Source organism: Kalmanozyma brasiliensis (genome assembly GCF_000497045.1).
Source record: "Kalmanozyma brasiliensis GHG001 unplaced genomic scaffold PSEUBRA_SCAF25, whole genome shotgun sequence".
NCBI classification, from domain to species: domain Eukaryota; kingdom Fungi; phylum Basidiomycota; class Ustilaginomycetes; order Ustilaginales; genus Kalmanozyma; species Kalmanozyma brasiliensis.
This window is the reverse complement of record NW_015961965.1, coordinates 56,796-73,072: the sequence shown is the minus strand read 5'-3', so window position 1 is coordinate 73,072 and position 16,277 is coordinate 56,796. Positions and strand designations below refer to the sequence as shown.

Sequence of the window (16,277 nt, the reverse complement as noted above, 5' to 3'; positions counted from 1 at the left end):
CCCCCCCCCCCCCCCCCCCCCCCCCCCTCCCCGTGCCCGCACGTTGTCCCATCCTCTCGGTCGCCCGGTATGCAGTCTTGGGGCAGCTTAGACTTCCCCGCACGCCTTGCCATGTCGTCTTACCTCTTTCGATCGTTTCGGGGTCCAAGTCGTCGGGTTTGGATGTTCGTTTCACTCCGAGAATCGCTGACTCCTTAGCCGCGCCAAGGATCTCAAAACGGAGTTCCGGAAGCGAATCGAAGGCAACATACTGTATGCGGCTCGCCAATGAAGCAGGGATGGACTGCAAGCGAGGACCCTGCAGAGCAAGGCGGAAGATATCTGCAACCGAATCTTGTGGTCATCACGTTTCTTGTCACGCTTATTGTCCACCACCCCCTGAACCCCTATTGTTGTGGTCACCTGAACGATCGTCACACGCCATCCATTGTTTAGGAGGATATTGCATCACGTTTCTTGACTTGTGCCATTGTTGCGGGCTTTAAACGTTGAACATGCAGCCTCCGCGCTATTGCTGTACCGGTCGATCTCGGAGTGACGGAAAACGTTTGTCATAGCTGCTTACCTGTTCAATCCGATCATCCGTGTCCTCTTTGTTCCTTGCCTTGCCATTGTCATGGTAGGAACAGTGCAGCGATTCCCAACAAATCCGTCAACGACCTTTGTACTTCCGTCCAATTACATCGGAACACCAACCACGGCCGCGTCGGGGCCGAAGCGTGGAAGAGAGATGACGAAAAGACAAGGCGGAGCGCGCGGTGAATGCATAAACTTGATGCACGCTTTTCAATCCCCGCGTACCAGCGCGCATCGCCAAGGTCGCTCCCAAATGGATTTTTCGAGAAAAGAAACACCAAAAGAATGACAAGCTTGGCTGCCACAACGATCGCCGTCTGCTCTAGCTCCGGACAGATGGCTTCCGTCTTTTCCTTTCCCCCCCTTCCAGTTGGCTCAGAACAGCAATGAGTTGCATTCCGACTTCCGTCCCGACAAGAAGCTATACTTCGAGATCGCAGAAGCAAGATCTAGAGATTGATTAGACGCATTGGGCGTACAGTGCTGTCAAAGATCTGTTCGATTGGGATGGACGCTTCCTTCTTGTCGTACTGCACCAGGTTTCCGATCTTGGCAAGGGTGTCAATTCCGGTCCTTCCAAGGCTGACCCTCGTAGACGTTCAATCGAGTCTGTCTGGCTTGGCCGATACCGTTGCGGGAGTGACCCAAAGCAGAGGACCAAGCCCCAAAGGCGTCGTTCAATGCTTTAGCGCTCATCAAGGTTGACCGGCAACCATTCAGCCCAAAGGAAGCGCTGGGAGCATTGGCAATTGAGTCTTTGTGGACAGTCATCCTGGTGGGGCGCGTGTGTCATTCCATGTGAACTCTGGAGCGGAGATCGAGACCATGTGGCCGTGGCAGTTTTGCACCAATTTAGCGTCCTTTGTTCTCTGCATTGATGAATCGGGCTTCGAAACCTGGCGTGGGTGTCGAATTGCCCCTTCTTACCGTGAGGCTTGTCGCTTGTTTCACACGGCGTTTCCTGCTGGCCGCCCAAAAGGCACGATGAGCCATGCCGTCCCACGCTGCGAATCTCCGCACCCCACCTGCTTGAGCACACTGGAGAAGGAGTTAAAGTGCCGCTCCATCGGTCTCCTTGCACGCTGACATGAGCTCGAACCGGTCAACCTCGACACAATACGACGAAATGCAAGATGCGGTCACAGTTGGCGCCTGACTCTGACTCTCTCGTTTGAGTGCAGTTCGGGTTGGTTGAGCAGAGCGCCATGTTGCGCCTCGAAGTTGCTGGTGTTCATGCTGATTGTCCACACCTTGTTCTCCACCCTTTGCGTCTCGCTTGGACTTGAAGCGAGGCTCATCTCGTCCCTTTATGCATGAAACCCTTCTATTGTGGTAGACTCGCCGCGCGGAATTCCGACCGGACCATCTCTCCCGGCCACCCTTCAACCATTCCGGAAGCAGGTATGCATTACCGAAGCGCTTCAACCGTCTATCCCGCTCCGACTTGCTCTTTGTTCGAAAACGTTGCCCATTGTGAGTGGTCCTGAATGAGTTCCTAGCCATTGTCACCCCTCCGAACCCTGTCTTGGCACGTTGGTAGTTGGCGCACGGATTGAGCAAGCATCTACACGCATCACGGATGCGGCTTTCGGGTTTGGCGCACGATCGCCTCAACAGCTGCACGGCAAGACGGTCGCAAGGGAGCTCTGGAGCTGATGGTCAAGTCAGACGATGTTGAGAGGGATGGCTGACGAGTTCCGCCGGCATGTCAGAGTCTCGCAAAGGCAAGAAGAGACAAGGGCTGGCCACTGGTCGTTGAGGTTCTTCCAAAAGCGGGTAGCAAATGAACCAGAAGCACAGCGACGATCGTTGGGGTCGCTTAGCAGAGCCGAGGATGATGCATCAACGGTCTATGCCAAGGTTCTGGTCGTTGTGTCAGGTTGGACGATGGGGAGGAGTATCGAGTTGCGTCCCATCCCTAGTAGGAGGCCACGCGAGCAGTACTGCACATGGAAATCTCTGCTCGTGCGCGGCGATCTTGCGCTGATAATAATAATTTAAATTTATGGTTGGTTTCAGAAAAGACGGTTGTACACGGCGAAACTCTTGTCACCTCGGTGATTTCCCACGTTCCATTCCAATTTCTTTTTTAAATAAATGAATTCCCGCATCAAATTGCAGAAGCCAAGCGCCACAAAAAAGTTCGCATCGTCATTCATGCAATTCCTACATCATGAACCCTGCAGTGCCGTTGGGCCTCGCTCTGCCTCACCTAAGCTCAAGCTCAAGGTTCATCGCTTAGTGCGAGCTACCACCGTGACAGCGTGGAGACCTGTAGATCTACCCTACAGCAACGCCGCAAGTGGTAAGTCGCCCTCCCATTCCCTCTCTCGTCGTCCAACGGTCAAATTCAAATTTGCTGCTTCGGCGGCTAAGCCCTCGCAGTTGCCCTTCGCGCTCCCTTCAGTTCTCTAGACCTCGTATGAGCAAGAATAGCCGCTGTGCTTCATAGCCCGCGTCCCCTTCACTCATTGCCCTGGCGTCCTTGTCTATCTGATTATGCCCAACATTGTGGTCCGGTCTGGTCCAAGAGCATGGAGCGGCTATAGAGACTCGTTCTGCCGGCTGCCTGCCTACCTGCATTCCGCATTCCGAGTTGGCAGCGGAAAGAGTGAATGGGTTTCTTTCCAAGACTTGCCCGTCAAGCACGCCGATTTGTCTGACTCTCGAGATGCTCTCATCCCGCTGATCTCGTCCTCCGACGGATTTGCCCCGGTGAGACAACGCAGAAGGGCCCAAGTCATCTCTTCTATGCCATGCGCTCGCATCTACTCGCTTGGCTGCGTCTTTGGCGCTTTAGCGGCTAAGTCTTCGCTCGCACCCTATATAGACGTTGACCTCCTCATCCCCTGCCCTGGACCGCTAGCACCTTCCTTCCCCTCCACGCAGCTCCTCCGTCTCCTTCTCTGCGCGACTTGCCTGTCCGACTTTCTTATCATTCATCGCGCATCGACATTGGTACAGACGCAGCAGCTCTCAGCAGATCGACGCCAAAATGCAGACGCAGTACAGTCACAACTGCCAGTGTGATGGTATGGGAGGCATTGACGCCTACTCGCGTTCGTCACAGTCACACAGCTGCGCGAATTCAACAGGCAAATGGGTTTGGTCTACGACACCAGCCTTTGCTGCGCCTTCGTCTAGCCACATGACCACCACTACCATGCCATCGAACCATCATGCTTCCAATCACCTGCCCACATTTGCCTCGGCACATCGAGCCGACGGCCAGCACACCAGCATTGGTGGCGCTGATATTGCTGCTTGGCTACCGCAGCTCGACGCCAGCCACAGCTCGTGGAGTGCTGACCTTCGTCGATATTACGACCTCAGGTCTCGGATTCGATCTCGACCTAGGCTTGCCAATGACGACGGGACCACTGATGGGATGTGGCAACCAATACCCTGTTTCTCCCCAGGACTTCCTCTTGACTCCGGCCCTCGTGAAGTCGTCCTCGAGCACAACAGCTTTCGGCTCGACCGCACCGTTTTCTGCAAGTACCATGCCAGCGTCGTGTCCCTCGTCGTCTACCGCTTCGACCCCCTCAGCACCCGTAACACCCTCGAATCAAGTCTCCCTGGAGGATGACACACTGATGCAACCAAGCTCTCAAGAACCTTATCGACAGGTCAAGCAGCAGGACAGTAGCTTTGCTACGCCCGACGTTCATACTAGCTCTGGGAACCTGGTCGGAGCCTTCGACTTTGCTGCGTCTCACTACGCAGGTAACGCAATGGTGTTCTCGGATACATCCCAAGAGATCATCTCGGCTTCCATGGCCACAGCAAGCAATAGCGCCGCCCCGTCTGGCTACAGTCATCTCGGCTGCGTTCCCCTCCGACGTACTTCGAGCTCGAATTCTCGTGCTATTGCGCCATCACAGGTCGCTATGCCCGCTCCCGGCTGGCTTAATCCTCAGGTAGCTCCTAGCGAGTGGCTAGTCCAAGGCTCAGCCCAGGGTACTCCAACATCAGCAGATTTTGTGCGAGTCGACTCGAACGCCTGGCCCGCTTCGACGATCAATGGAGCACAATACGCACAGCACCGAAGTCCCTCCATGGCAAGCACGGCATCGACTTCATCGCAGAGCTTTGCCAACTTTCCGCAGACCATCTCCCGCTGCTCTGTGTCATCGACAGGCGAGGTGCCGACTGGCCGAAGACGATCGCTGACGACGGGTAGCCTGTCGAGCTTGCCTTCTAGCTTGGTCGACCGCGTGCGCGGTCTCGATGTCGCTCAGCCGCCATCCCCGGTGATGCTGTCACACTCTGTTCAGTCCTCACCCGGTCGTGGACCTACAAGGAACTTCAATTCGTTGCCGAGTCGGAGGGCGCGAGCGTCCGCCTCGCCGCTGCCGAACACGTTCTCTCGTGCGTCCGGCGGCTCCATCACTCTCAGGGAAAGGCGATTGTCTCGAGCCAACGCTGCTCCAACCATGAGCAGTCCGCTCGCAGGTCTGTTCGCTCCGCAAGACGTGCTGATGCCAGGTCCCGGCGGTGTTGCTTCCACAGCCTCGTCATCGATGACCGACTTTCCGTCGGAGTTCAGCACCCTGGTGGGCTCATCGCTTCCCGCGCCGTGCACCCCTCTGAGCGCCACCTTCCTCAGCACCGACGCGGGCGAAGATGTGCCGACGGACGAATCCAGAGCCAAAATCGCCCTCCACCACCACCGCACCAAGCACCAGCGCAAAATCCTTAACGACGTCACCACCTCGCTCCAAGGCGCCTTCAAGCACTGTCGACGTCAATTCGCGGTCGAACTCAACGGCACGCTGGTCGAACAATCCTCGCTCCTCGTCACCGAGCTAAGCCAGATGGAGCCCGATTTTGAATTTGGTCTGGACGACTCGCACCCGGGCTCCAACGCCGTCGTGAGCGGTGAGACCAAGGAGGCGCGCAAAAACCGCCAGAAGGCGGAGAGCAAGATGCGCATGCGACGCAAGGAGATCGCGCAATTCGCCGCGCTCACCTCTTTCGCTCGGTTGGCGTATGTTCATGTCACCACACACGCGGCGGCGAGCGAGGATCTGCTGGGAAGATCCCTAACACAGGTGTTCTGGGAACACAAGCAGGATTGGTCCACGCTGATTGCGTTGGAGAAACGACTGTTTCACACCGTACGCATCGCGCTCGGATTGCAAGAGTTGGTGGTCAAGAAGCTTGTTGAGGGTCTTTCCGCTTAGCGCAATATACCCCTGTCAACCGACTCGCGTTTGTGTTGTGTGTGTCTGAAAGCGAGTTGGAGTAGTAAGCGAGGGTTTCGCGGAGGCGTTTGTGTGGGAGGTTAAGCGAGCTGTCAAAAAGGCTGCAGGGGGCGATCGGAAGCGGCGGGTCCCGGGGGTCTCGCTTAAATTTCTGCAGCTAATCAAGATGAGGCGCGCACGGGATTGTGTATTGAACGCCGATTGCGAGAGGGTTTGGTGTACGAAGCGAGACGCTCAACGTTGCTGATTTCGGACAGGCGTTTGCTTGGAATCGAAGATGCGGGCGCGCGGGAGGGTGTGTTTGTACGCCGATGCATACCCAATGCGAGCGGAGACCGGTCAGGGGGGCGGGCGTCTGATGCGGGCGCCACCGGGCATGTTGACCGCGCTGCGGCGTGGGACCGCTGCAAAGAGGGTCAGATCGTGCTCTCGTGCAGATCGAAGCGTCTCAGGAACGCCCACAAAGACTACTTTCCTTTCGAAGAATGTGGAAAACATCTCGATGGCGATGTCTCCGGGACGGCTGGCAAAGCGTGTGCCCGATCGAAAGGAATCCGCATCTTGAGGGGAGTACGCGAGCCGAATCGAATCTAGAAAGATCGTTCGCTCGGCTGGTTGGTGGAAAGCGGCGGCAGCGGAAGCGCGCGCGATCTCGGCTATGAACCCGCGCCAGCTGTCACGTCAGCTCGACCGCGGAAAGAATCTCGCAGACGTCACAAGACGCGTAGAGAAGCGTTTGACAGGCAGGTGTCCGATCATTCGATGGATGAAGACGGTTCCCCTCGGCAGGTGACCCGCACGCCGTTTGAAACGTTTCCCGACGCGGAGTCCCACACGAAGAACCAAGTGGTCCCTTTACCCACCGTCGGAAGCGACTTGACCAGGTGACCCACCGCGGGCGGGCTTTGCCTGTCGTGGAGTCAACTGTCGATTTCAAGAACGGTGGGTCACTTTACCCACGGCATGAGGCATTCACGGAGAAGCGACACGACCAGGTGACCGCCGCAGCGGGCTTTGCCTGTCGTCGAGGCAGAGTGGACTACCAGAAGGGACGATTGGTCACCTTACCCACCAGAGGCGGTCTCGGAAGCGACCCATCGCGGGGAGCAGTGAATGCGTCACACCAATAGAAGCGGAGTCGCAAGCGGCAGAAGGTGTCGCTCTACCAAGGGTCGCCACGCAACCAGCACGGCCCTTTGAGGGCGCTTCGCCCCATCGTTGTCGCACAGACACGCAACGAGCCCCTCGACACGTTGAGGGCAGGACAGTGATGGTACCGGTACAAGATCTGATCTCCATGCAAGCCTTGTATCTTGCTTGTCCGTCTCTCGGTTGCAACCAGGGCGAGACAGGAACGGGAGGCAATGTTGGACATGATTCACTAGCCGAAGGCGGACACACACAGCGGAGTGTCATGGCGGTCTCGGAACCGATGGCGGTTTCATGGCTCGGGTGGACAATGGAAGCACAGGAAGGAACCGACGTGCATGACCCGCCCATCGATGGGGACGACAACGCCAGCGGAGTGTTCGATGTCACTCTTGAGCCGTAGAACGGTCAGCGCTGCTATCACACGCCTGCCTGACAGGAAGACGGGAGGGGCACGACGGTGTAGGATGGTGGCCACACTCACGCAGCGCGAGTGGTCAGAATCGCTGTCAGGAACGCGACGTGCATCCAAGCTCAGCAGTGTCCTTGGTTTCTCGCGTGGTAACCGAGAGTCACCTTTCGGGACCGCTCTGCTTCCACAAGGCCATGTTCGATTGGGCGACGTTACCGTGGATTCTTGAAGGCGCGCGATCGATTCGGGCCATGTTTTGCATGAAAACTTTCCAACGGATTTTCGCCCTCCGCCGATCCCGCGTTGGCCAATTGTGACGTGCAAACAGCGGAAGAATCGCCTTCCCGTGTCGCAGTCTCTTTCAGTCGGCCAACTCCACGTGGCGAGGGCGAGGTGTGTTTTTCCCAGGATTAATGGCGAACAGCGTTTCATGCATGTACTCACGGGAAGCACGATTCTGCACAGTTGGAAGTGCGCCCCTCGGTGCAGGCCACTAGCGTGGGAAGTTGAGTACCGTCACCGTGATAAGATTTTTTCGACGACAGCCGTGGGTGCCGCCCTGCCCTATGTACCGGCATCATCGTGGCTCAAGAGATAGGTACATATACATGCCGACTGGATAGAACGGAATGGTGCAACCCCCCTCCTCCCCTGCTTATCTCTCCAACAGTACGGCTCGTCTTAGCTACTTCTCCATCGCTCGTCTCTTTAAAGCGGAAAGCGTGCTCGTCTACACCTACTTCCCATCTCAGCAAACAGCGAGCTCTCTCATCGCAGTCAGCAGCAGCTTCATCTGTCCGAATCCACACCACCATCTCGTATCGCACAATGTGGCTCAACATCGCCGCTCCCCTTCCGGTGGATCTCAAAGTGGGCGAAAGCTCGCGTGCGGCATTGCGATGGGTTCCACGTCTATCGTCGCCCCAGTTGGCCGTTCGAAAAGAGTCGACTCCGGCCAACACGTCCGCCTTCCCCCCCGCACCCCTCACCACCACTTCGATGGATGACTTTGTCAACCCCTCCACCGCCGTTCCGGCCCAAGGAAGGGTGCATCTCTCCGCACCCAGGCTAGACGGCCTCAAGAGACTCCCTCATCTGGTGGAGGACGATGCGGGTCTCAGCGCCCGAGGCGAAGTCCTGCTCGTACTGCTCTTTGTCGTTGCATATGGCTTGTCAAGTGCCATTGTGACGGTGTTATGTGTAAGGAAGGCGAGAGCGAAGGCGCAGAGACGGAGATTGGTGGATGAAGGGTTGAATGAGAAATTGAGGTTGTCGTAGACACCATCACACCCCTCCGTCTAGATCAATCGGCTGTTCCTCACGGCCCTCCCCCGCGCATCGACTGCCAAACCTGCCACTACCACCCGTCTCCTTCACGCTCCTCTGCCACTTTCACTCGCTCCAAGCATCCACAAGCATATTCCCAGCCGCAAGCATCCCCCACCTTCCCAGTACACACGCACACTCGTTAATCCATGTCACCCGTCCGCACATCTCGTTCGCATGTATTCATAGTTTTTCAATCTTTTTGCATTTTGGTTTCCTCGTCAAGCTCGTGTGGTTTCTTCGTTGTGTGGGAGCAAGTCGCGCTTCAGCGTGCGTGCTCCATCGCTGCATTCACTTGTGTCATTCAGCGGAAAGCGAGGTCACATTGCCACTGTTCACAAAGCCTTCCAGTGTCAAGATGTGCGATTGCAACACGTGGTCGAGCAGCGGAAAAAACCAGGTGTGAGGCAATCGATTACATTGGGTATGAGCGATCAGATTTCCGTTGAGTGATACGACTTATTGCATTCGCTTCCGAGGGGGTGTGAACGATGAGGGAAAGAGGGCTAGTAGAACGACCCATAAGCGCCACCGCCTCCGCCGTACGAGGCGTTGTTGTTGCCACCGCGACCACCGCGATTGCCACCACGACCGCCTCGACCACCGCCTCGTGGGGGTGGCCCACCGTAGCCTTGAGCTGGAGGAGCGCCGTATCCGCCATAACCTCCACCATAGCCTCCGTACGGAGCAGCAGCAGGAGCAGCGGCGGCAGGAGCGCCGTACCCGCCGTACGGAGCGGGTGCTCCAGCAGGTGGACCGCCGAGGCTTGGCAGCCCAGCGTAGGCCGGGTTGGGTTGAGATGGTGGGGGAGCGTGACGACCCCCTCGCCCGCCACCGACGTGCGCGCTGGGCTGGGTGTACGCTGCGTACCGGTCGTCGCGTGCGGGACCAGCGGGAGGCGGATAGGACGAGCCTCCGCCGTAGCCGCCGTACCCCCCACCACCACCGCCAGCACCGTAGCCAGCGTAGGCGTCGTAGCCGTTGCCACCGTAGGGCGCTGCAGCGGGTGCAGGGGCGTACCCTCCTCCACCTCCATAGCCTCCGTACCCGCCACCGGTGTATCCACCTGCGCCACCGTAGCCGCCGCCACCACCACCACCGTAGCCGCCATACCCTCCGCCGCCGTTGGACGGGTACTGCTGATAGTCTTGCTGGTATCCACCTTGGCCGCCTTGACCGCCGTATCCTCCACCGTTGCCACCGTTGTAGCCGCCCCGACCGCCACCACCGCCGCCATTACGATAGTTCCCATTCCCTTCTCCACCACCACCGTACCCATTCCCATGCTCCCGGTTGTTGCGGTGGAAATCCCTCCCGGGTCCACCGTGTCCACCCCTCCCCCTGCCCCTCCCTCGCTCTGGACTGCCACGCTTGACCCAGTCCACCTCGGCCGCAGACAGCACGCGCTTCGGCACCTTCAACCCCTTGAGCAGCACCGAGCGATGCGGCGTTTTCTGCTCCGGGAAATCGTACAGCACGCTGATCGAGCGGTCGTTGTGAATGTCCCCGAGGTTCTGGCTTGTGAGGGGAGAATTGAATGTCGAACCTGGTACGCAGGCGGGATCAGGCTTGACAGTGCCTGTGATGCCCCCGGAGAGGGCCGGGTTGAGAGGGACGAGGACCTCGGAGGTGGGAGGCTTGGAGTAGATTTCCTCGCACAGGAAGTCGTACAATCTCGACTCGGAGCCTACGAAGAGGGTGTTGTTGCCAAAACCGTTGCGGCGGACCTCGTCGTCGGAGAGCAGAGGGTATTTGTCCGCGAGCGCATCGAGCAGACGTTTCTCGTCGATGAAAGGCAGAAGCGCAACACCCTGCCACGCCATCTTCTTGCCATTCATGTCGATGTCGAATTCGGACGGATAGAAGTCGATGATGTCGGAATCGGACTGCGTCATGAGCGGGTGGAAGGGGGTTGGGATCGAAGCGCGAGAATCGGCGGGGAGAACTCCCATGAGCTGCTCGAACGGTTTGAAGGGCGCTCCGAGCTCGAAGTGGATGTCAAGCGATGCGAGGTCCTCGAAGTCGGCGGCGAAGGGCGAGAAATGGAAGGGGTAGTACCATTGCCATGAGGGCACGCCTTGGTAGTAGTATGCCAGAACCCAGGAGAGACCCTCGATGTAGGATTTCACCACTTGACGACGGAAATCGGTGTCGGAGAGATCGACGCCAAACTTTTCCTGGTAGTAGCGCTCACGGTAGCCAGGCTCCCACATCTTGACCGTGTCTTCGTAGTCGACGGTGCCGTCGGCGTTGACGGTGCGTTTCTTGACCGTGACGACAGGGTCGACGTCCTCGTTGCCGTCGACGTCGTCGTCATTGTCGTCCTCGTCGGCGGCTTCAGCATCGTCCTCGCCTTCGGTCTTGACCACAGCGTCGGCGCCGTTGACTTCTGCGTCCACGTCGTCGGCTTTGCGCTTGGTGCCTGCCACAACCGGCTTCTCGTCCTCGTCAGCCTCCTGCTTGTCTGTGGCGCTGACAGCTGCCTCAGCACCCACTTCCGTCTTGACCTTCTTCGTCGCGGGCTCGGCATCCGCCTCAGGCTCTTCCTTCTTTGCCTCGCCACCCATCAGCTCGGCCTTGAGCGCCTCGGCAGCATCCATATTGGCCTGCCTCGCGGCATTCCGGTCCTTGACCACCTGGTTGTTGTCTCCACCCAGCACGACCGCCTTCTTGCGCGGATCGTACGACTTGTTGCTGCTGTTGGCCTGATCGCGCGCCTCTTGCGCCGAAACACCGTTGAACGCGGGCTTCTCGGTCTCGTGCGCCGGCCTCTTCTTCATCACTTCGACCATCGAGCCGTTTCCGAAATTGCCCTCGTCAAGCTCCTTCTCGCGACGCTTCTGCATCTCCTCTCGTCGCTTCTTGTTGTTCTCGCGTCGATCCTCATCCTCCTTTCTGCGGCGGAAGATCTCGTCCTCCTCAGAAGCGAGGCCGCTGAGGATGAGCTGGGCACGACCAAGCTCGACCTTGCCGTGGTTGGTGAGGTATCCGCCCATCGCGGGGAGCTCCTTCTTCCATATGCGGAGCAGCGTGTCGATGGCACCGTCGCGGATCTCGAGAGACGGCAGGTGGGGCAGGAAATCGTTTCCCACAAAGAAGATGAGGAACACCCAGTCGTCGATCGCACGTTCGAGATCGAACGCGAACGGCAGCTGCGGGATGTTGAGTTCGACCTCGAGGTACTCGCGCAGCGTGGCGACATCCAAGAGAATGAAGGGCTTCTTCTCTGGGATGGGCGCGATCTCGTCGTGCTCCCCGGACTTCTTTTTGGCAGCGCCGGTGCAGCTGGCGGCAAAGTGACCCGGTTGACCGCACAGGTTGCACGTCTTGGGCTTGTTGTCGTTGGCAAAGACGTCTTCTCGGAGCACCTTGAAGTACGGCTCGTGCGTGGCGAGCGAGAGCATGATGAGATCGGCGTCGAGACCGTAGATGACGTGCTTGGTGTTGGGATCGTGTTCCGGGTGGGAGCGTTGACGTCGGATGTGCTCCATGATCTTGTGCTCTCCTTCACCGGGCACGCTGGCGTCCGAGATGATCACCTGGACGTCCTTCCATCCTGGGTCGGTGTTGATCTTTTGCGCGACCCAGTAGCGTAATGATGCCGCGAGGAGGTCCATGAACGGCGTACCTGGCGTGATGGCGTTCGAGTCCCAGGCCTTCTTGGATTCGAGCGCGTCATCGGTGACCGGCAGCCCCTTCGCTTTCCACTCGGCGAGGGCTGCTTCCTTCTCCTCGTGCTTCTCGCGCGCCTCCTTTGCGGCTCGGAAACGTCGCGATCGCTGCTGATTCATCTTGGCACGAGGCGCAACACCATCGATGGCCATCATGAGCAGACGACGCGGACGCACCATGTTGACCACCCGTTCGGTGTAGGCGAACACCTCGACCATCATCTCCTCCTCGGTTTCGGGCGCTGGTTTGCCCTCTGGATGTGTACATGGATGTACGATACCGTTCATATCTAAATACAAACAGTCAAACTCCTCGCCGTTGGGATTGGGGGTCGACGTGTCGAGCGGTACTGGGACTTCGGTTCCATCTGGGCCGGGCATGGTCTTTGGGTCTTCCTCCTGCACCGAGGATACGATGCGAGGGTACTTCTTGGAGAGCCATCGGAAAAGAGCTGGGACACCCATCTTGGCTGTGCAGAGCGCGGCGCGCTGGTGATGGCCTCAGGAGTGTGTCTGTGTGATTGGAGACGTGGAATACAGCTGCTCTGTAGCTTAGGACCCGCGCTTTGTGATGATGCTCAAGGTTTGAATGCTTGTTCGAATCCAGTCAGGGGCCGATGCACGGATCCGCTTCGATCGCTTCGGTGTGAGTCTGTGTTTGCGAGATTCGGTTGTGATCAGACAGCAGCAGACTTGGACGCTTTCGCTGAACACAACACGAAGAGTTGATGGTGGTGGTGGAGATGAAGATGGACCAAGAAGATGAAGCTGAGTCTTTTGGTTGCCGATGCGGCAACAAAAGAGAGCGAGGAGACTGCCGAGCTGCCTCATCTGCGCTACTCTGTGGAATTTCTTCCTTTTTTGCCGTTCATTTTTCGAGAAATTTTTGCAAAAGGGTCCGAGCATGGATCGAGGCAGATCGGCGAATTGGCTCATCACAGATCTCGATTCGCTCCCCGCTCACAGCTCCCACGTTGCTTGACCCTGCATCACCGCTTCGATAGCGCCCATCGTTCATCCCCCTTCTCACACCTTCCCTCTCGAACCGCTGCGACCGCCCACGATGGCATCCTCAGATGGCAAGCCCGCCAATGTCTACATCCATCGGCAAGCCGGCACGCCCAAATCCTGCTTTGTCTGCCACAAAGCCTCGCCGCACGTGCTCGTCTCGCAGTCCATCCCCACGCTCGATTTCCTCTACGTCTGCCATGCCCATCTAGCGGATCGGCACTTTGCCAACAAGCTCTCCGACCCTGCGTCGTCCTCTTCAGCTCAGGTGGAAAAGCTGCCGGACAAAGTGAGCCAGGACGAGATCGCCAAGATCAAGGCCGAATACGAAGCCAAGCTCAAAGCCAAGGAGACTTCCAAGGACAAGGATGCGGAAAAGAAGCCGTTCACGGCAATGGGCGTTGCAGGAAGCGTCTTCTCGACCGTCACATCGACTGTATCTGGTCTAGCTTCGAGTGCGATAAGCTCCATACCGACAGAGACAGCGCAAACGACGGCAGCGACAACAGCACCAAGTCCAACCGCAGCAGAGAGCCTGGCAAAGCAACATCCGCTGCACGCAAAGTACGCTCTGCATCGAGAGTTCTACGCAGCGAGAGTGAGGGAATGGAACAACAAGATGGTCAAAAAGAAGGAGAAAGAATTGAACATGCCACCGGCGCCGAGGAATGCGCTGTCGTGACGGCATGCGGATGCGTAATCGTCATCAGTATACCACAACACTCCAGGGATGTCAGGTCAGTCAGACGCTCAAGCACAGACCCAAACAGCGGATCGATTCCATACAGGAAGGCCGTTGCGCAAGCAGCTCAAGCTGTAGACAAGATGCTTGTCGTCGCCAGACAAGACAGACCCGATCGGCAGGAGGGTGCGCCAGAGCAGACGCCTTCTCCTCATGCGCCGAACTCGCTCCCAAAGCGCACAAACTGGCTGCCTCAGCACAGCGCAGTCCCGTTAGCCACAGCAGCTTGCTCTCTCGCACAGAAAAGACTCCTAGGCTGCCGCTGCTACTCAAGCCGGAGCCCCATCGCATGCAATCAGCTCCCCCGAATCGGAAGCACACACCCAGCAGAACGCAGTCAATGTGAGACGGAACGAATGTGGATGACTCGGAAGCAATGCCAAGTGATTGTGAACACCAGAAATGGAAATAGACAAATGGAAATGAAGAAGAATGTGTAGGACCGAGCAAACGGAAGCAATGCTAGACTGAAGATGCCCCTTGGGTCACCGAGTCGATGGAGAGAGTCAGGGGGCGAGGGATTGTCCTTCGATGCTAAATGACAGCAGACAGTTTTCACCACCGCTGTCAATGGCTGGTGGCAGCTTAGAGGAGGTAAGCACCAGCGACGACGGCAGCGACGGAGCCGACAATGCCGACAGCGGAAGCGGCGAGCGAGGAAGCGCCCGAGGTGGAGCCGCTGCTGCTGCCACTGCTGCTGCCCGAGCCAGAGCCGGAGCCCGAAGCAGCCGAGGTGGAGCCAGGGGCCGCAGAGGTGGACCTGGAAGAGGAGGACACCGACGACGAAGAGGCCGAGGACGACGAGGCGGACGAGGACGAGGAGACAATGAGCGACCTGATGCCGTTGGAGATCGATGCGGTGGTCCTGCAGTTGGAGGTGGAGGGGGTCGAGTAAGCGGCGGTGGGGGTGGTCTGGTCAGCAGCACCGTTGGTGTACGAGTAGACGGTACCGCCCGCAGTGTAGACACCCGTGTAGAACTGCTGGAAGGTGGAAGTGCGTCCGTCAGCCTCGGGGTAAAGACCAGGAGGGTAGGCAGAGTCACCGTCGCAGGTCTCAAAGACGTCGGGGGCGTAGTTGCCGGGCATGACAAAGTTGCAGCCCATGACGTCGAGCTCGTGCTGGCACTCGAGGGCGGTGGGAGCCTGCTCGGAACCGGCGATGCAGATACGGAAGCAGAGCTGGTTGTACGAGATGTAGTTCATCCACTCCTCGTAGAAGACGTCGGCACCCGAGATGTTGGAGGTGACGTTACCACCGACAGGGTTGCCCATGTTGGTAGCACCGTGGGGGTCAAGCTCACCACCCTCGTCACCAGCGACGAGACCGATCTTGGTGAAGTCACCAAGAGCCATGAGCTGGACGTAGAGGGGAGTCCTGACGAAGTGAGCAGCAGTGACGGTGCCATCGGGCTGCAGTTCGGAACAAGTGTGAGCAAGAAGGAGCGAAGAGGGGCAAGGTCAGTGGAACAGCTCGATACCAAGTTTTCGACGAGCCAGCTGTAGAGTGGCGAACTTACAATGACACGGGCGTTGTTACGAGCCTTTGTGCAGTAGGCGACGGTCTCACCCTCGACGTTGCCGATGATGGTGCCGGGCACCTGAGGGCCGAAGGTGCACCAGTCGTCGACCGAGTTGAGGGAAGCGAGACGCGAGTCAGAGGTCTGGTTGATGGGGGTGTTGAGCTGAGGAGCGGAGGGGTTGGTGGGGCCGTTCCTGTTGGTGCCCCTGACACCAGGGAAGCTGGCGCTGGGAGTTCCGTAGCGGAAAGGAGGAACGGACGACTGGGCGGAGACGCCAGCAGCGAGAGCAACGAGGAGAGCAGCAGCGGCCTTCATCGTGTTAATGTGAACGAAGCGGTGATGGAAGGAGGTGGTGGTATAGATGACAGATATCCACAAGACAGTCGAGCTGGTACAGAACAAGTGAGAAAGGACAGGACGAAGACAGGCGAGTGTCGACGATGGCGAAGGATGGGAAAAAGAGGGTGAAGGTGGTGGGAAGTCAAGGATGAAGAAGTGGGCGGAGGAGTATCAAAGCTGAGACGCCGACTTAAGGGAAAGAGACACACGCACACCAGACAACGAGGGCGAAGGACAGCTCAGCACAGCATGCAGCAAAGCGAGGCAGGGAGCGAGGGAGAGCGAGATGAAATGCGTGCGTCGTCCGGTCAGGGGCCAGACCAGCAG

The 16,277-nt window shown here is 58.1% G+C and overlaps 5 protein-coding genes across 5 annotated transcripts; 3 read left to right on the top strand and 2 right to left on the bottom strand.

Annotated features, from left to right (window-relative positions):
- Positions 1-3,755: 3,755 nt before the first annotated feature.
- On the top strand, positions 3,756-5,762 carry PSEUBRA_003750 (uncharacterized protein; the record flags this gene model as incomplete). Its single annotated transcript, XM_016436829.2, has 1 exon — positions 3,756-5,762. The coding sequence occupies one exon, from the start codon at positions 3,756-3,758 to the stop codon at positions 5,760-5,762; it is 2,007 nt and encodes a 668-aa protein (XP_016291756.2).
- A 2,410-nt stretch (positions 5,763-8,172) lies between these two features.
- Positions 8,173-8,622, top strand: PSEUBRA_003749 (uncharacterized protein; the record flags this gene model as incomplete). The annotated part of the gene is made up of 1 exon (XM_059465152.1): positions 8,173-8,622. One exon carries the CDS (start codon positions 8,173-8,175, stop codon positions 8,620-8,622), a length of 450 nt encoding a protein of 149 aa, XP_059321435.1.
- A 554-nt stretch (positions 8,623-9,176) lies between these two features.
- PSEUBRA_003748 (putative 5-3 exonuclease) lies at positions 9,177-12,806 on the bottom strand (the record flags this gene model as incomplete). Its single annotated transcript, XM_016436814.1, has 1 exon — positions 9,177-12,806. One exon carries the CDS (start codon positions 12,804-12,806, stop codon positions 9,177-9,179), a length of 3,630 nt encoding a protein of 1,209 aa, XP_016291755.1.
- Positions 12,807-13,404: 598 nt separating this feature from the next.
- Positions 13,405-14,031, top strand: PSEUBRA_003747 (VPS4-associated protein 1; the record flags this gene model as incomplete). The annotated part of the gene is made up of 1 exon (XM_016436820.1): positions 13,405-14,031. One exon carries the CDS (start codon positions 13,405-13,407, stop codon positions 14,029-14,031), a length of 627 nt encoding a protein of 208 aa, XP_016291754.1.
- A 645-nt stretch (positions 14,032-14,676) lies between these two features.
- On the bottom strand, positions 14,677-15,926 carry PSEUBRA_003746 (uncharacterized protein; the record flags this gene model as incomplete). The annotated part of the gene is made up of 2 exons (XM_016436813.2): positions 14,677-15,501; positions 15,609-15,926. The coding sequence occupies 2 exons, from the start codon at positions 15,924-15,926 to the stop codon at positions 14,677-14,679; spliced, it is 1,143 nt and encodes a 380-aa protein (XP_016291753.2).
- Between the last annotated feature and the right edge of the window lie 351 nt (positions 15,927-16,277).